Here is a 21,243-nt window from a genome sequence, read left to right as displayed (position 1 = left end):
TAAAATGTTCTTCATTGATTTCTTTCCTTTCGATAGTGTACCCTCATTGAAGACTGTTATTCTGATGGGAGAAACCAGGAAGCCGTAAGTAACACATATTTAACACAATTCCTTCTCTATTTTTAGGAAATGCAGTAGAATTCACAGAGATTGAGAGATAATAACCAGTTTGTGTGCAAAAAGTGTAAGACATTAGAGAAGGATGAGAACTCAGATATGTACAAATTATATTTGGATAACGAGACTATAGAAGTTGTCTACAAGTTTAAAACAAAAAGATATCCAGTAGAAGAATGCTATTAAAATGAAGAAGCAATGTTATTGAATTTAAAAAGTGAATGCTATGTAAATTAAGAAGCAAATGTTATTGAAATGAAGATGTGAATGCTATTGAAATCAAAAGTGAATGCTATTCAAACTAGGAAAACGCTTTGGAAAATAAGAGTAAATGCTATTGAAATTAAAAAGTGTATATTATTAAAATTAAGAATTAAATGCTGTTGAAATTCAAAAGTGAATACTATTGAAATTAAGAAGTGAATACTATTGAAATTAGGAAGTAAATGATATTGACATAAAGAAGAGAATGCTAGTGAAATTAAAAAGTGAATGCTATTGCAATAAAAAAGTGAACTCTATTCAAATAAAAAATTGAATGCTATTCAAATTAAAACATGAATGTTATTAAAATTAAAAAATGAATACTATTCAAGTTAAAAAAAACGAATGCTATTCAAATAAAGAATTAAATGCTATTGAAATTAAGAAGTGAATGCTTTTGAAATAAAAAGTGAATACTTTTGAAAAAAAGGAATGAATGCTATTAAAATTAAGAAGTGAATTATATTGAAATTAAGAAGTGATTACTACTGAAATTTAGAAGTGAATGCTATTGAAATTAATAAGTGAATGCTATTGAGATTCACAAGAAAATTCTCATAAATGAAACGAGTGAATACTATTAAAATTAAGAAGTTAATGTGTTTGAAATTAGAAAGTTAACATATGATTTAAATCAAAATGTGAATACTATTGAAATTAAGAAGTGAGTGGGATTGAACTTTAGAATTGAATTCTATTGAAATTAAGAAGTGAATACTATTTAAATTAGGAAGGGAATACTATTAAAATCAAGAATTGAATACTATTGAAATTAAGAAGTGAACGCTATTAAAATAAAGAAGTGAATGCTATTGAAGTTATAAGCTGAATGCTATATGAAATTAAGAACAGAATTTTGTTGAAATTAAGTGAACACTATTGAAATTAATATGTGAATACTATTTAAATTAAGAAGTGATTACTATTGAAATAAGAAGTGATTGCTATTAAAATTAAAAGTAAATACTATTTAAGAAGTGAATAATATTAAAATTAAGCAGTCAATACTGAAATTAAGCAGTGAATACTCTTGAAATTAAGAAGTGAATACTATAAAAATTAAGAAGTGAATGCTATTGAACTTAAAAAGTGAATGTGATTGAAATTAACAAGTTTATACTATTGAAATAAGAAAGTTATTACTATTTGAATTAAGAAGGCAATACTATTTGAATTAAGGAGAAAATACTATTTAAATTAAGAAATGAATGCTATTAAAATTAGGTAGTGATGCGATTGAAATTAAAAAATTAATACTATTGAAATTAAGATGTGAATACAATTAAAATTCAGAAGTGAATACTATTAAAATTAGGAAGTGATTACTATTTTAATTAAGAAGTCAGTACTATTTGAAGTGCTAACTATTAAAATTAAGAAGTGAATGCTATTAAAAGAAGTGAATGCTATTAAAATTAAGAACTTAATGCTATTAAAATAAAAAGGGAATACTATTGAAATTAAAGAGTTAATACTATTCAAATTTAGAAGTGAACGCTTTTAAAATTAAGAAGTGAATACTCTTTAAATTAAGAAGTGAATACTATTTAAATTAATGCTATTGAAGTTAAGAAGTTGAATGCAATTAAAATTAAGATGTAAAATAGAAAGGGAATACTATTAGAATCAATGTAAAAAAAGAAGTGAATTTTATTGAAATTAAGAAGAGAATACTATTGAAATTTGTATATGAATGCTATTTAAATTATAAGTGAATAATATTGAAATTAAGAAGTAAATACTATTATAATTAAGAAGTGAATGCGATAAAAATAAGGAGTGAATCCTATTTAAATAAGAAGTAAATACTATTTAAATTAAGAAGTGTTATGTATTGAAATTAAGACGTGAATACTATCGAAATTAAAAAGTGAATACTATTAAAATTAAGAGGTAAACGCTATTAAAATTAAGAAATGAATACTATTTAAACTAAGAAGTGAATGCTATTGAAATTAAGAAGTGAATGCTATTGGAAAGAGGTGAATGTTATTTAAATTATGAATTGAATACTATATAAATTAAGAAGTGTGTCATATTAAAATTAAGAAGTGAATGCGATTTAAATTAAAAAGTGAATATTATTTAAATTAAGAAGTTATCACTGTTGAAATAAAAGAACTGAATACTATTTTAAATATGAAGCGATATTATTGAAATTACAAAATGTGTATATTATTGAAATTAAGAAGTGAATATTATTTAAATAAGGAACTGAATATTTTTTTTAATTAAAAAGTGAATATTATTGAAATTTAGACGTGAATTCTATTTAAATTAAGCAGTAAATGCTATTGAAATTAAGAAGTGAATAGTTTTGGAATTAAGAACTGAATACTATTGAAATAAGAAATTAATTCTATTGAAATTAAGACGTGAATGCTCTTGAAATTAAGAAGTAAATACTATTGGAATTATGAAGTGAATACTATTAAAATTAAGAACTGAATCCAATAGAGATTTAGAAGTGATTACTATTGAAATAAGGAAGTTCAAAAGATTGAAATTAAGAAATGAATGCTATTTAAATTAAGAAGCGAATACTATCGAAATTATGAAGTGAATGCCAATGAAATAAAGAAGTGAATGCTATTGAAAAGAAGTGAATGTTGTTGAAATTAAGAATTGAATGCTATTAAAATTAAGAACTGAATACTTTTGAAATAAGGAAATGAATACTTTTGAAATGTAGAAGTTATTATTATTATTGGAATTAAGAAGTGAACGCTGTTTAAATTATGAAGTGAATACTATTGAAACGAAGAAGTGAATACTATTTTAATTAAGAAGTTAATGCTATTAAAATTAAGAAGTTAATGCTATTAAAATTAAGAAGTTAATGCTATTGAAATAAAAAAGTGAATACTATTGAAATTAAGAAGTGATTGCTATAAAAATTAAGAAGCGAATATTATTGAAATTAAGAAGTTGTTGTAGTAGGATCTACCTTATTATTATACATGGAGTGTCAACTATATAAATATGGTTTGTACTGAAAGACCCAACGAGAGACTCAATGAGAGGCTCAACGAGACACTCAAAGAGACACGAGATCGGGAGTCGATGACCAGCCAGCCGACACCTTCTCCAGAGACGGTCTCCCCATGACTATACCAATGGACGCTATGTAAATATTGTATACACTTTTTTGCTTTCAATATATCAGATCTATTTTACTTCCGTGTTGCTGTTATTTATTCCATGTGTTCAGTCGACCTTTAACAATGGCGAGAAAGGATTCAAAACTTTATGATATTTAAAAGTTGTTAAAAGATGAGTAAGCATTAAGGAATGTTCACTCAGAAAAAATTAAAATATGTCGTTGCACTAACAACGGTGATTTTAAATTGAAAAAAAAAGTTATCTGCAACGATACACCTTAAAACTGGTTTGACTACTAAAACATATATGGAATTAAAATACATACAAATACACTGTGTCAAGTTTGAAAATGTAACGAAGTTTAAAAAAAATATTATTTTTTGTTTGTGCAATTCTATAGTGACGAATTTACCTCAGATCATAAATCAAAATCGGAATGGTTCTCGTTAAAATACGCGAACAGAAGTACAGTGAAAAAAGAAATAACGAACAATGAACAATTTCTGAAAAGAAGTCATAAAAACTCATTTATTTTTTTATGTTGCAAGTGAAATAATTCATACTTGCAGAGAAAAATAATCACCGACAGACTCTGTTCACAAAATATAAAAGAATATCAAAAGTTGATTATCACTTACGGATGTCAAAAGCAAGACGGGAAATAAAAAAAAAGACGTAAGTTGGTTCAATTTTTTTTGTTCAACTTATATTTGTGGCTTACACAAATTAAACGTATATTCATTGTTGCATATACATTATTATCTAAGCATGAAAGGATTGTCCAAAGTGATAACAGAATTATTCAAATCACAGCAAGAAAGTCAACAGTGCCAACATGAACAGTTGGCCCTATTAATAAGGGAACAACAGATAATGCAGCAAAAATATCAATAAAAACAAATTAACAGATTGCTTTATTGTAACAAAAACAAGATGAAAGACAGCAAAAATTTAAAGAAAAACAAGATGGAAGACTAGAAAAACATGAAGAACGGTTCGCACTTTTGCAATTAGAGAATAAGAAATATCATTAAAAAAATCCAAAAAGAGCAAAGGGAAATTTCAAACCGAATTACACAAAGAAGCAATGTCAAGGTCCGAAGAAATGCAGGACAAATATTTAGAAATTCAAAGGTTAACCCTGGAGAAATTAAACAACAACCAGTCAAATGAAGGAAATTCTACATATTCTAATAATACCATATTTAATTCACTGGAAATTTTCAACTACGTACCAGACGAAGAGAAAACGTTTGAATCATATCATAAATGTTATGAGGATATTTTCGCCACAAACCGTGAAAGCTGATCGAACTCAAGAAAAGTCAGTCTATTACGTAGCAAACTAAGTACAGCGGAACATAGCAAATTTGTAGATTTTATTCTTCCTAGAAAAACAAATGAGTTGGAATTCTCGGAGACAGTTAAATTGCTAAAGGAGCTGTTTGGAGCAAATATGTCGCTTTGGCACAAACGATGGTTATGCATGAATGTCTCTAATCCGATGATCAAGATTACTTAACATATGCGTCTATAAAACATAGACATTCTGACAAGTTCAGATTGGCGGTGGTTATGGTTGACGATTTCAAGTGCTTAATTTTTGCTCAAATAAGAGTCCCGAAATAAGACGTAGAGTTTTATATAAACTCGAATCTGACCAGAACCTTACTTTGCAGAAATTAGCAGAGGATTGCCAGCGGGCCGTAAGTTTAAAGAAAGAGTCTTGAAAAATCGTAGAAGCTGACATTGATTATATTAAAAAAAAATTTTTTAAAAAACAGTCAAAATACCTATCAACCAGAAATTGGGGTAAAAAAATCCGCGTATTATAAAAATAGACAAGAAAAATTAAATAAAAAGAATGAGGATGAACAAAATGTCCCACCATATAATTGCAGACGTTGCAACGAAAGACACTGGGAAGTAAATTTCCCGTTTAGAAACAAGAATGGACACAAAAGTTCGTGTTATAAAACAAAAAATTCAATAGACGAATTAGACAAACAAGTTCGAATATCAATTCAGACAAAGATTTGAGCAAATATGTTACGACTAAAATATTTAGATATTAAATTTCAGCTCGATTCAGGATCAAACCTGACAATAATGAACTATAAAACATGGAAATTTTAAAATATGCCTACGATAATGAAGTCAACGAAACTCGTTCGTACGGTAACTGGCAAGAAAATTAACTTCGAACGCGAGGTTGTACTTCCCATGAAGCTAAACGGGATCGTTAAAAAAATAAAAGTTTTTATTCTGGAAAATAAGAAAACTTGTTGGGTATAGATTTCATTGAAACATTCGAATTGTGGGATAAACCTTTAAACTCGTTCTGCAGAAAAATAAAAAGTAACACGCAAACAAGATAGGACATTAAAGAAAAATTAAAGAAAAAATTTCCGGAAATTTTCACACCTGGTCTTGGAAGATGTAACAAATTTGAAGCCAAATTTGAGCTCAAGGAAAATACTATGCCAATTTTTAAAAAGAAACGTAACGAGTAGAAAAAATTAACGAAGAACTTGATAGATTGGAAAAAATCGGAATTATATCGAAAGTAGAAACTAATTCATGCGCTGCCCCGATTGTGTGCATCAAAAAGCAATCAAACCAAATCAGAGTCTGCACGGACTTTCAACAGGCTTGAACTCGGTGATTAAGGATTACCATTACCCATTGCTGAGGCCAGAGGAGATTTTTAACAAGCTAAATGGCGGATATATATTTTCAAAATTGACTTATAGGACGCCTATCTCCAAATTTCCGTCAAAGAAGAATGTTCGAAGTTACTAGGGATAAACACTCATAGAAGGTTATTCATATTCAACAGGCTTCCGTTTGGTATTAAAGTCGCACCATCCATTTTCCAACAATCGATGGACGCCATGTTGAATGATTTGGACTTTGTGTTGCATAGGTGATTTCATGTTGTAGAGACCGCACTGATGAGGGGGAGATAGAAGAGAGCAGTGACATTTATAACATTTTACAGTCTGGGGTTTCTTATAATATATCTCGTAGGAGAGTTGAGGGAGGGTGATCAGTTCTTATATCACAAGAGGAGGAGACAGTCATTACTTAGATGAGTTATACACAAAGTTGATTATAAAGATGAGTGGGAACAATGTTCATATAAGGTGATTTCACATTACCTTCAATTTGATAGAATGATGACACGAAGTCGGCAGTTACAAAAATATGATGATGATGTTATCGCTCGACCGGTCGAAATGATGATGACATCCAGAATTTCAAAGTTGTTTCTACATGTTTAAAACTTTCTCCTTCGCTTCTAAAGGGACCCTCCTCTCCATGTCACTCTGTCTCCTATCTTCGTCTCCAATTCTTTCTGTCCGTCTCTCTAATTTCACTAAAACTATCAAACTATGTTGAGAATTAATTTTCTGCTATGACGTCATGTATGGCTTCAAAACGTGCCACACACACGTGGAAACTCACGTGGCCTAAAAATGCATGGTTCGCACATGTCCAAACCATTTCTGCAGATAAAGAATTCTTACTAACCTATTTTTCAACCTTACTTATTTTTCAATATGTTTTTAATTCGTTCTTCTTGATGACCTTATTTTAATGCAGTTTTCATAAAAAGAATTGAACAATTAAAATTCCTTTTACAACAATATATCTAACTATTTCATGTGAAACTGAATAATGCTAATTCCTTTCTGCATCTATTTCCGAACCTTGCTTACAAGGTTCGAATCTCGGTTTATCTAATGCTTTTCTTACTTACAAGAAAAGGGCTCTTTTTCTTGTAACATTTGCATGCGCCTACTTAGAAGATATCATAGTAAGGAGTGTATCATCCGAGGTCAATGGGCTCGCAGAAAAATTTGTCAATACCTTAAAGCATGCTCCGAAAAAAGCCCAGGAGTTCCAATGGACAAGGTGCTTCAGTAGTTCCTACAAGTGTACAGGATTACGCTGAACCAGAGAACACCCTCAAACCTAACATCTGCTAAACTAATGTTCACCAGAAAAGTTAAGTGTTTGGCAAAATCTTACCGAAACAGAATATAGTAAAGAATACTAGGTATACATCTAGAAAAAGATTCATCTTCGAGGAGAAGGTATTTTTCAAGTGCTACAAAAATAACGTTGCGTTTTTGGAGCGAGGCATGGTGGATAAGAGAATCGGTGACCTAATTGACATAATTAAAGAGCAGAAAAATACTCATAACAGGCACCAGAACCAACTAAAAAATGTAACTTACAAGAGCATAAAGAGAATATACCGGGTGAGGAGGAAGACCCCATAGAATTAATTAAGTGAAACCTCTGCAAAATACTCCTGAAACAAGAAGATCCGGTAGGAAACAAAAGTTCACAGACCCATTGGATGTGAATTTAAAGCATAAACGATATTAAAAAATTATGCTGATGGACATATTCATATAAAGTATGCAAATGTAACCTACGATGAAGATACCCCATAATCATCATTCCATATATGAAGCCATTTGAAATCCAAAAGGGACTCCAAGGCTTGGGAGAGGTGCTTGTGGTAGGATCTACTTAAATTACCATATGTGGAGTGTAAACTATATAAATATGCTTGATACTGTAAAGATGGAAAAGATCCAAAGAGAGACTCAACAAAACACTCCGAGAGACATGAGATCGAGAATGGACGACCACCCAGCCAACACCTTATTCAGGGACGGTCTCACTATGACTATACCAACAGACTCTATGTAAATACTTTCTTTCAATATATCTGTTCTACTTTACTTCTGTGTTGTAGTTATGTATTCCATGTGTGCAGTTGAGCTTCAACAGAAGTGAATGCTATTGAAATTAAGAACTGAATGCTATTTAAATTGAGAAGAGAATACTATTGAAATTAGGAATTGAATGCTATTTTAATTTAGAAGTGAATACTATTGAAATTAACAAATGAATGCTATCGAAATTAGGAAGTGAATACTATTTAAATAAAAAAGTGAATACTGCTGAAATTAAGAAGTGAATGCTATTGAAATTAAGAAGTGAATACTATTGAAATTAAGAAGTGAATGCTATTGAAATTAGGAAGTGAATGCTATTTAAATTAAAAAATTGCCTTACTCCCCACTTATCACACACCTCTTTAAAGGCTTCTGATCAGAAAGCGGGGCCATTGTCCATTAACAGTTCCTCAACCGGCCCTCTTTCCAAAAATATTTCTTCGATGACCTCTCCAATCGCCCATGCAGCTTCTGCCCTGATCTCTCTCCATATGGCAAACTTCCCCGATCCACAGTCGAACATCGACAGATACAGCTTATGGCGATAATGGGTCACATCAATGGGCAATCACTTCCAGTCCTCTGCAATGGGTAACTCTCCTGCTTCATGTCTGGATGGTCCGGGGTCTATCGATTGGCACTCCTGACAGTGTTCCACTACCTCCCTGACCTCCTTCTCGGTGGTTTCCGGGTGAACCTCTCTTGCCAGGAATAATGTCCGTTCTCGACCAAAGTGGTGCAGTTCATGTAACTTTTTAACTTCCTCCCCTGCACAGCATACTGAGGAAACCTCCTTTGTCTCTTGCAGCCAGACCTTCTTTACCCGTGTCATCGAATCCGCCTTGTTCTTCTCTGATGGGATCAGCACTACAGATACCTTCAACTGGAATTCCACTATCAAATTTGCAAGTGCTCCAAGCCTGTGCTTGATCAGCATTTCTGCAGCACCTCTGATCCTAACTCTCTTATCGCCAGTCACTGCCGACCTGATCCATGAAACTACTGTTGCCGAATCGGATTTGATTTCAATCGTTTTCAATCCCCACTTCAGGGCCAGATTGATTCCTTTCATAGTGACCTCCAGTTCGGCTATGTTGATATGGGAATAGTCGTTTTTCTTCCTTAGCCACGCCGCATCTTCCACAGTTACACCTCCCATCTCTAATACGATGCCCAATGCCAGACTGCTGGCATCGCACCAAATCACCCCCACGTCTCTGCCGCTGACTACCATTCCCCCTTTATTGGGTCTTCTTTCGTCACTCTCGCGATGATTTCTTGTAGCATGTTTGTGACCTCCTTCGTCACACGGCCCTCCCAGCCATCGGTGCCCGTTTGTCGTTTAATAAACCTGCATACTATCCTGAGCCAGCCGGCGATTGGATAGTGTCCTACCAATCTCCTGCAGACCGAGAAGAGTTCTCGTTTTGTCAGGTTGGTTCCGATTTCGGGTATTGCATTCCTTCATCTAAAGACAAAGCTTCCTTTGCCATCTCAGCATAGTTTCAACCCCAACGCCACTCCTCCATCCAGAGACTCTGCCAGTTTTGCAGTCAACCCATACCTCACGACATGGCCTCTCACTTTCTCCACTGCCACCTCTGCTTCCTCCACAAGAATGTCGTCAATGTACAAACTAGTGGCCTTGTCCACTGTACAGTCTTTACTCAGCACCGTCTTCAGCATGGCAGCCATAATTTTGGGGGCTGAGCTCAGCCCAAAGCCTAACCTCGTCAGGCAATACATCTTCCCCTTGTACCGGACCAATTGATGTTGCCAGAGTTTTTCATCTACATGGATCTGGAGATAAGCCGACCTCAGGTCGACAATCTTAGTGGCCCGCTCCCTCCTCCTCCATTTCCTCATAACCTCCTCGCATACGTCAACCCTCTTTCCAGTGTGGCAGGCTACGTATATGCTTAATTCTCTGAAATCCAGTACCGATCTAACTTTGTTCTTTGTGGGTTGAACAACCGCCAGTAATGGTAGCACTCCTTTTTCTTCCCCTGTCCATGGTTTCAGAATTCCCTCCTCCATCCACCTCTTCACTTCTTCTTCGAATCCTTTTCTTATTTCTCCTTACAGTGTTTTCTCGTAGCAGCTTACTTTGTTTCGTAGTTCCGGAGGCCAGGAGATCCATTTCCATTCCGCTGTCCACCTCTCACCATCGAACCTCGCCAGGAAATCCTCGTCCTCAATGCAGCAAACCTCCGGTTTTTAAGTTCTGATATTTCTATCACCTTCCACTCCTGCCATTCCTACTGCGCTGAGGCGTCCGAAAGTTACTTGGCCCCCTCTCAACGTAGCGCCCCCCCCAATTGGTTGATCGCACTTACACCTAAAACCACATTAACATCACCAACCAGATGATCCAACACTAGGGCTCTTAGTCTAATAGGCACACCTTGCACAAGTACTTCTACTGTTCTCTCTCCTAGGCATTTCACCTCCCTACCATCCATGGTCTTAATACTCTTGGCTCCACTCCATGATTTAGTGACATTCTTTGTTACCAATGTCGTGGTGCAGCCTGAGTCAACAAGGGCCATGGCTCTCTTCCCATTGATTACTACCGGTAACTGAGGCAACGTTTTGTTGTGCACCATTTCCACATAGAAGGAGGAACCACTGGTGCAATGGCTCCCCTTTACTCGCTTCTCTGGTCCCGTGTAGTAACACAATAGCGGCTAATGTGCCCCACTCATCCACATCAGTAGCAGGTGACCCCCGGTCTTGGCTCTTTGCAGTCCTTGAGCATGTGAGCACCATGGCACTGGAAGCACTTGATAGCAGGTCTCCCCTCCTGTTGCCTCGCTGCCTGTCTCTCGTCATTCAAGTGGGGCCTCATGCACTTATTTCAACTCACAGCTGCAGCCATGATTGGGCCCTTGACATTCTTGACTAGGAATCTGGCGTGGACCAAGAGATTGTCCACTTCCATCGTATTGATCTCAGTGATTCTCTGCATGTTCACAGAGATTTCTTCTGGGAAGCCGTTCACTTGGTATAGCTTTACCGTCATCTCCAGGCTCCTGCCCACATAACCAGCCAATCCTGCCAGTCTCCTGATCTCCACAGCAAAGACGTCAATAGACTCTCCAGTCCACTTCAAACTTGCAAGCTTGCCGAGTGCTTCAAATGGACTCTCAGCAAAAGCCAATTTCAATCTTTGCTCCACTGAGGCAAGGTCTCCCTTATCTTCATCGCGCATCTGCTGGTAAATAGTGAGGGCTTCCCCCTCTAAGTAGAGCGGCAGCAGGGTGACCACATCTTCGATTTTTTGCAACCTTGCCAACATCTTTAATTTTTCCAGCCATTTAATTAGGTGACCCTCCCAAGTGAAGGGTCTCAACATCTAAGTTGAGAGTCTCCAGTCAGCCATGTTAACCTGTTTGATAGGCCGAAATATCTTTTAGTATTGAAATTAAAGTTTTCCTTTTAACTGCCGAATACGGTTAAATATCTTTTAGTATTGAAATTAAAGTTTTCCTTTAACTGCCGAATACTGTTAAATGTCTTTTAGTATTGAAATTAAAGTTTTCCTTTAACTGCCGAATACGGTTAAATAACTTTTAGTATTGAAATTAAAGTTTTCCTTTTAACTGCCGAATACGGTTAAATAACTTTTAGTATGGAAATTAAAGTTTTCCTTTTAACTGCCGAATACCGTTAAATAACTTTTAGTATTGAAATTAAAGTTTTCCTTTTAACTGCCGAATACGGTTAAATATCTTTTAGTATTGAAATTAAAGTTTTCCTTTTAACTGCCGAATACCGTTAAATGTCTTTTAGTATTGAAATTAAAGTTTTCCTTTTAACTGCCGAATACGGTTAAATAACTTTTAGTATTGAAATTAAAGTTTTCCTTTTAACTGCCGAATACTGTTAAATATCTTTTAGTATTGAAATTAAAGTTTTCCTTTTAACTGCCGAATACGGTTAAATATCTTTTAGTATTGAAATTAAAGTTTTCCTTTTAACTGCCGAATACCGTTAAATGTCTTTTAGTATTGAAATTAAAGTTTTCCTTTTAACTGCCGAATACGGTTAAATAACTTTTAGTATTGAAATTAAAGTTTTCCTTTTAACTGCCGAATACTGTTAAATATCTTTTAGTATTGAAATTAAAGTTTTCCTTTTAACTGCCGAATACCGTTAAATATCTTTTAGTATTGAAATTAAAGTTTTCCTTTTAACTGCCGAATACCGTTAAATATCTTTTAGTATTGAAATTAAAGTTTTCCTTTTAACTGCCGAATACTGTTAAATATTCATGCAAACAAAAAAGAGGTTTTTATTCTTCAGCTTGCAATGCTCTCGGCACATACAAAAAAAAAAAAAAACCGGTACGTTTTTTTTTTTCTTTCTAGCCATATAACCCACAAAAAGTTAATACTATTTAAATTAAGAAGTGAATACTATTGAAATTAAAAAAGTAAATGCTATTGAAATTAAGAAGTGATTACTGTAATGAAAACAGGACAAGAGATTCCATATAGTAATATTTTTATTCAATTAAGAATTTGACGGAAATACACTGCTTTTATAGCTTAGATTATCAAAGAGGAGATAATCCATATTCACAACATTCTCCCCCACCAAATTTCTCACTCATAGGGAGGAAAGCCCATTAAATGTCCAGGCTCCCTATGAGCTCGCAGTGGCCGCCTTGGGTCAGAGTACTCGACCAGGAAAGTTTTTCTGTACAAGCCAGTCTGTGGGCTTTAAAATACCTTACTCCAGAATGTTGCCTTCTCAGAGGAGCCATTCTGCATAATAGTAAATCTCTCGATGAACACATTTTTTCAGTTCTAGTCCTTTATCTGTCAGGGATTCAGGTGTTGGCCCATCCGAAGTGTCTGATGGAGCCCCAACGGAGACAGTGTCATTAGACAACATGTCAGGAGCAATTTTAATGTCTTGATATTCCGGATGGGCTTTAGTGTCAGGGGAAATTGGTCTGTCCTCAGGGGTTGGCCGTGGTCCTATATGTCTCCAGCAGATGCTAGGTTTCTGAGAGACACATTAGACTCTCTACCGTCTGCATGCCATACTAGAGTGTACTGGGGGTTCACCTTTATAAGCTCTACCTTATCCACCAAGGGATCGTTGTTGGTGTAATGTGCATGTCATCTCAGAAACACAATACAGAATCAGGAAGGGCCAAGATGGAAGCAATACTCATGCCGAACTCTGTCGCTGAAAAGGTAAAAACCTTTTGTGTGGGGTGGCATTCGTGATTTTACACAATAGGGATTGTATGGCGCATAATGCAACAGAAAGGAGATTTTCCCAATTATCTATCAGACATCTGTTATTTAATGCAGCCAATTGAACTGTCTTCCAAATAATGCTGTTATATCTTTCGCATTAGCCATTACCCTTAGGGTTGTAGGGAGTTGTCCAGCTTATAGCTACTCTTCGTTCTTGTAGAAATTGTCGAAGCTGCTCTGACATTGAAGAGCCCCTCGGTCTGAATGTATATAGGCAGGAACTCCACAGAAAGCGAATAGTGAACAGAGGAATTGTATAATTGCAGTACCCGATATGTCTGAGCAAGTGCAGGCAAAAGGAAACTGTGAATATTCGTCAACAACAGTTAATATATATCGGTTTCTTGTTTTGCTTGGTCGAGGTCCTTTAAAATAAAGATTTAGTCTTTCGAACGGTTGTATATGCATAGTTTCTACATTCTGCATAATTGTGTAGAATTTAAGATGAGAACGTTCTAGCATACAGAAATATATATAATAATTATCATTAATTCAGACTTGCATACACTAGTGTTTCATCAGTGTTGGGTAACAATTCCGACCAGTAATAAATATATGTATATGTTTTTTGTGAAACTAAAATTCAAGATAAAAATAATAGTTTGAATAATCCAAATGCTACAAACATGCTTTCTTTTAAGTTTTCATTTGTATTATTTAAATGTGATAATGTATAAATATCTGTTTTTATTATTATTAAGTTCCTTGTTTTCTTTTTTATTTGAAAGCACAACCAAATTTATTTCTTTGAGATAATGAATATCTCCTTTATTTCTTAAGGTCATCACTTGAGATAAAAATCGACCTTTTTGTCTAGTCTATTATGTAATCTATACAATCTTATGATAAGGGGAAAAACAATAAAATTTGAATTAAAATTGGGGCAATCTAACTTAGATAACATCTAGGACAGACAGTGAACAAAAAGCTAAAATATTACATAAATTACTCAATTTTGGGGGATATGGATTGGTTGGTTGTTTTTGTTTTACGGCATATCAACCCTTTTTAGGTCATTTAATGCCGAATCCAGTGATTTTGAAGAAAAGGTTTTAATAGAATTTTTTTTTTTCAAGTCAGTTTCTATTTAACCCATAGTTGGGACCCTAACAGGTACTACCACTCCGAGTCAGAGTGGACCTGGGAGCAATGGCAATTAAAGGGTGGCTCCACACTTCCCAAAGCCCGCAAGCTGGGGCCTCACTATCGGATATAGTTCAAGGCCATATCCAGGACCTTTGTGACCATACACATCATAATAATCTGCATTAAAAATAGAGCAAAATATCCAGGCCATATCCAGGGCCTGGATATCCAGGCCATATCAAGGCCATATCCAGGACCTTTGTGACCATACACATCATAATAATCTGCATTAAAAATAGAGCAAAATATCCAGGCCATATCCAGGGCCTGGATATCCAGGCCATATCAAGGCCATATCCAGGACCTTTGTGACCATACACATCATAATAATCTGCATTAAAAATAGAGCAAAATATTTGTCACATCCAAATAAATTATTCCAAAATCCATAAAAAGTGCATTTATTAATGCATTTGACATGTGATAAATTTATTTATTTGTTTATGCTTTATTGCAACCTGATACAAAGTTTGTTTTTTTTTATAAAGAAGAAATAATGAAACGGCTCCTATGCTTTCATGTATTTAAATTTGAACAATGCTTTTAAAAGAGATAAAATCTTTATTATTGCCCCGGCTTGTCAAAACAAAAAGGAAAGTATAAATTTATTTGTCATTTTTTGTGTGTTACACTAATATTGTTTATAGTGTCCATTAGTCGGGTAGAGTGAAACGAAGAAATCCTTCTTGACTGGGTAAATGTTTTTTTTTTTTATGTTAAAATTTGAAGAGAATAAGTGAAGAATTACATGTTCTTTTATGTAATGAAGAAAACAGTTCTTTTTCAGGAAGAATTAAACAATATAAAAGTCCCTCGCTTATTTTAGCGGAAAGATAAAAAAGGGTAAAAATAAAAAGTCCATCAGGGTAACAAGTCCATCTCCATGTGGAGGAATAAATTATTGAGCGTATGCGCATTTTTAACGTCCATGCAGATGATGTTACAGCATGCTGACTTGTGTCGCCTAATTCGTTTGGATGAAAAATACCCTTTTTATAGATCCAGACCGGCTCCAAAACGCAATATTTTCTGCTGATATTTTGGCTAGGAAAATCGTACCTGTTAAAATTTAAAAAAAAAAAAAAAACATTCGACAAATGGAAAAGATAACCAGAAAGATCGGAAAAAATAATAACTCTGTGTTCAATCAGTCGTGCTTGATTAATGAGTTGCTGCTATATATATATATATATATATATATATATATATATATATATATATATATATATATTAAGTAATGTGATTGATAATTTAAAATTTAAAAATCAAATTATAATTAAATTAAAAATCCGTTTCATAAGAAGGAACAACAACAAAATCAATTATCTGTACGATCGTTTCGGAAAACAATGCTTTTTATTGTGGTAGACATCAAGTTACGTACAATAATTACATATAGTTTTTTAATAAGCAAGGTCTCCTCGTCAGCAAATTTTGAAGGGTTTTTATTAAATTTAAAAGACACCATAAATAAACCTAGCATTAAAAGTAAGGCAGATGTATCTGAAAAAAATTGAAATAAAAGGTCTGGATTTAAAATTTATAAGAAAATTAATATGGGTTAGAGATAGAAAAGAAATAGATTAAAATATAGATTTGAATTTAAATTATAAGTTTGATTTAAGTACCACATTTCAAATATATACATGCATATATATGAAAAAATAGACACACATATATACATATACATAGATATAAAGGTGTATATATATATAAAAATATATAGAGAAATTTACCTTTTAATTTTTCGCTTTTTGAAATCAGGAACTATGGTTAAAATACTCATTTAGATGTTTGCTATAGCTTTTTACCTTATTGAATGATGAATTTTAAAGGGGGGGGGGACGTCCGTGCAATAAATATATATATATATGATGTATTTTTTTATTATTTCAGTGGTACATTTTTATTTAACGATGTAGTACAGGCAGGAACAACAAAAGCACGCCAATATATTCTTGATATTCAGAATAAAATACAGTTTGATGATCCGGTCAATATACAATTCACATCTGTAAGTACAAACAGTTCGATTACTTATGCTTAACACTATGTAAATTATGTACAATTATTATTTTTTTTTTCTGTCAAAGTTGTCTTCTCTTGTCTGTCATTGTCAATTTATTAATGTTTATATATTTTATAGAAGACATAGATTTTTTACTACTTTTCTGTGTCCAGTGTCAGAGAATAGTGATGGAATAGAGTTGGGAATCAGTTGCTACCTGATGACACATAAGAAGGGGAGGGGTCAAAGAACCGATTGTAATGAACTAAGTTTACTAGTTGACAGCATGTGGAAAAGATGGGCTTCATACCAACTGACTATAATGGATCCATGTTGATTAAAGTATAAGTTCGGTGCAAAAATTATTTATGATTTAAAATTTTATCTTGAAAATAAAAATAATGATCTTTGTTCTTTATAACTTGATTTCATCTGTCAACAAGTTTATAAATGCCTCGTTCATAAATGTCTTTACATTTTAATGTGAAATATGAATCTAACTCATGTTTAATCTCCTATCGTGATATTAAATGATTTAAATGGTTTTGTAATTCTTCAAATAAGTGATAATCCAAGTGACCTAGGTCAGGAGAATATGCAGGATGGATGAAGAGTTCCTAACTAAATTCTCATAGATCTTTGATCAGTAGTGCTGTGTGACGACGAATATTATCTTGATGGTAAAATGACTCCCTTTCTGTTGACTAATGAAGATATTTTTAGGTCAACGTGGGGGATAATTGCAGAAAAATATAAACTATGCTTTAATAATCTGAAAGAAAACATAAATAAACTAGCCTGGGTGCCTGGCGTTGTCCGGATGTTTGTAGGTGTGTTGAGCAAAAAAAAAAAAAAAAATTAGTGGTAGGCTTGAACCCGTGACGTGAAGGTGGAAAAGAAAGTGAAAGAAAATCTGACGTCTTACCCCTATTCCATGACGCGACAGGAAGTGTAAAGCATTCAAATTTAACATAGTCAATCAAAAAGATGACTTGCAGAAAAGGCGTTGCTTTTAAACCTCCCACGAAGGTTGTTTTTAATGTGGGGGAAAATCAACTCCCCCCAAAAGGGGGGCACTCTGGCAGTATCCCCCCAAAAATTTCACTGTCTCAGTATGAAGGGTTTCCTCTACATTGGCCAAGGGCTTAATTTAAGTGAAGCGTCATAACAGATACTACACTGTGATCTTAGCCTGAAGGTCAAAGGCATTTCTGTTGGAATAGTTTTGCTTTATTTATACGAAAAATACAAACAAACACTGGAGACGACGGAATGGTGGGAATTTTATTTAACTCGGTCAAAAAAAAAAGATAGAGACACTGTCCGTTTGCAAATGCAAGATATTACGATATAGAAAGTATAAGAAAACTATTCCAGGAATTTAACTGACACAAGAAGCCCAATGCAAAACGCCTTTTATAGACATATACAAACGCTCGCGCACATTTTGCCCTTTATATAATAGACTAGTGGGAGTGCTCGGTGTTGCCCGGTTGTTTGTAGGTGTAAAAGAAAAAAAAAGTTTCAGTAGGGAGGTAGGCTCGAACCTGAAGCCTTGAGGCGAATAGAAATTAAACGTTTAAAAAACAGATGATTAAACGAATGTCAACGTGTGGTTTTCTAGATCAAACATCACATCATAGTAGTAGAAAAAATGAAATCACAGTGCAAATTTTATAACATAAAAGTTATTGAAATAAAAGATACAGATGATCTCCTTTTGTAAATCGGACATATTATAATCTAGGGAGTATATAAAAAGTTCTAAGAAACAGTGACCACCCCGAATGCCTCTTTGGCGGACATACGAAAAAAATGTACACACACACATTTTGCCCTTTACATATATATATATATATATATATATATATATATAAATAGAGAGGTAGATAGATAGATTATAGTGATATGTTTAAGTAATAACAAAGTGCATAAAATAAATTACAATGGTTTCAGAAAATGCCCATTTCACAAACCGACAAAAACGTTGCTCTGACCTGATGAAATAATGATTTTAAAATATTATTTGGATATAAATAAATATTCAATATTACATTTGAAAACAAGAAAAACAAAAAAAAACTTAGCAACACCAGATAAATATTAAAATAATTTCCTTTGCATCTGGATGAGTTCATGTATCCAAATAGGAACTAACAAGTGATAACAATTGTTCTAATATAGAAACAAGGCTATTATTTTGTTATGTTTATTTTAGAGTCTGTTGCAGAATTGCATTGCTGCAAAGTTGCATTGTTAAAGAGTTGCATTGCTGCAAGGTTACATTATTGCAGAGTTCCATTGTTTAAAAGTTACATTACTGCAAACCTGCATTGCTACAGAGTTGCATTGCTATAGGGCTGTATTGCTACAGATTGCATTGTTGTAGAGTTGCATCGCTACAGAATTGAATTGCTACAGAGATAAATTGTAGAGTTACATTGCTACAAAGTTACATTACTGAAAATTGCATTGCTACTAACTTGAATTGCTAGAGAGTGCATTGCTACAGGGTTGTATTAGCCAAAAAAAAAAAACAGACAACTTTTGTTATTGCTGTTAAATGAATCAAATTTCTCTGAAAGGTTATTAAGAGGATGCCCTTTGGATTGTCTAATCTGCATGAAGTTCAGGTAGTTGACCTTAATAATTCATAAGACCTGAAAGATTGCAGATTTACTCTTGAATCCAATAAAACCAAGTAATTGCATACAAAGTTAACCTTTCAAAGGTAGAAATAAAAATGGCTTAGAATTTTTTTTTTCCAAATTGGAGCTTCTCTTACAGATAAAAGTACAGTGTAAATTTCAAAATTCCTTAGTGAAGATTTAGTATTAGTTAAATTCCTCAACTTGTGTCTCCAATATGAACAATATAACCTTTCGTTTTTGTTATTATTACATACTTGTGTTCCAATAAATATTTGTTGTTCACACATTTTTTATTATTCTGGAGTTGTCAATAGAATCAGTCACTTACTCAAGTTTTCAATCACATTGCTTAACACAAAAGTTATACACGTCTTTGAAGCACAAAACGCATCCATATGTAATTTTTGTAAAGATGTACGGCATTATTATTCAGCAAAATTTTAATATGCATACATTTCACTAAAATAGTACATTTTTCACATTAAAGAAAATAATGTACCACATATTTAGCCATTCTGTGTTTCTTCTTTTGATTTTAATTTGAAAATTTTACAAAAAGTTAAATAAATGCAGTATAGCTTGGTCACTAAGGTAAAACTCATTTTAGAATTCTGTTCAGTCATGAAGAAGTTTTTTTATTTATTTTTTATGGAAGCCACTTCATGTAAGGAGCTACAAAAAACACTAGAAAAATATTCTACTTCAAAAACTAACCAACAATAAGTATTAGATATATTCTTACTAAAAAAAAAACCCAGCAATTCTTCCTCCTTTGTCAGAAACATCGCCCATGGAATGTGAGGATTAAAGAACAAAATAAGTGAAGCAAGAGTTATGATGAAAGTAAACTCAAGGCCCACTTTCTACTTTGATTGATATTCAAGCAGAAGTTTAAAATTTTCAAAATGACCTACTAATTTCAAGCAATCTCAAATGAAAAGACAAAAAAATGAAAAAAAAAGAAAAGAAAAACAAATGTGAATACGTGATCTTATATCTAATTAGTACATGTGTGACCAGTCGGGTTAGAATTTTGCTTTGAAATAAACAAAACAATCAAGCATGAAATCGTAAAAGTCTCTTTTTATGAATCAAGCAATGACAACAAAACGACGACATTAAAATGAATGACAGAAAATACCTTGAACTTCACAAACAAGTGATGCCTTGACAGGTGTTGTTCTTCTGTGTAGTTAGATAACAATGTTGGAAATGCTAAGGAAAAGCATCTCTAATTTCTAGCAAAATATTCGGGAAACAGATCCTGGAGAGGGATAGAGAAGGTTGTCGACTGGGTCCAACAGATCAGACAACAATCAGCAAATAGCGTAGAGGTCTCAAACTACAAAGGTATCACTTTCTCTCAAGCACAACTGAATTATACCCTATGACTTGGTTTTGTTTTTTGTTTGTTTCTATATTAGCATGGCCGTTGAGGTGATCATAGTGTCACACCAGCAGCGACGTGCAGAAGGGTGCTAGTGGTGCCCAAGCACCTCCCCTTTTACTCATGTTTTAAAAGTGCCCTTTTCAGAGGAATGTATTTTAGATCTGTGCCTCCACCGAGTCACCGTCTTTTTCATTTGAGCACCTGCCTTAATAAACTTCTCTGCACATCACTGCACACCATTGTCTAATAAGCATATGTTTTTCCGCCAGAAATGATCAGATACTCATCTGTGTAATAATTCTTTTTTATTTTAAGGGAACCACCGGTTCATCCAAAGGAGCCACACTTTCTCACTACAATATTATCAACAACAGCTACTTTGTTGGATTGCGATTAGCATATGATAAGACGGTAAGTACAGTGTCTAAACATTCGAGATCAATTATACCTGAAGTACCCCAATATTAGAAACAGTCAAAAGGACGCATATAACGTTGACACTAGTTTCTTTTACTTTCTGTTGCCTTTACAAAAT

The 21,243-nt window shown here is 33.7% G+C and overlaps 1 protein-coding gene across 4 annotated transcripts in view; it reads left to right on the top strand.

Annotated features, from left to right (window-relative positions):
• LOC145259186 (medium-chain acyl-CoA ligase ACSF2, mitochondrial-like) overlaps positions 1-21,243 on the top strand; it is a 138,291-nt gene that overhangs the window by 77,516 nt on the left and 39,532 nt on the right. For all 4 annotated transcript variants that reach the window (XM_080116960.1, XM_080116961.1, XM_080116958.1 and 1 more), the window contains exons 7-9: positions 37-84; positions 16,556-16,673; positions 21,024-21,119. In XM_080116960.1, coding sequence (XP_079973086.1) covers positions 37-84; positions 16,556-16,673; positions 21,024-21,119 — 262 coding nt within the window. The remainder of the gene's footprint in view (positions 1-36; positions 85-16,555; positions 16,674-21,023; positions 21,120-21,243) is intronic.

Source organism: Euprymna scolopes, chromosome 34, assembly GCF_053919585.1.
Source record: "Euprymna scolopes isolate OS-2025 chromosome 34, ASM5391958v1, whole genome shotgun sequence".
Lineage (NCBI taxonomy): Eukaryota > Metazoa > Mollusca > Cephalopoda > Sepiida > Sepiolidae > Euprymna > Euprymna scolopes.
Note: the sequence above shows the minus strand (reverse complement) of the source record. Positions and strands in the feature narration are given on the sequence as shown.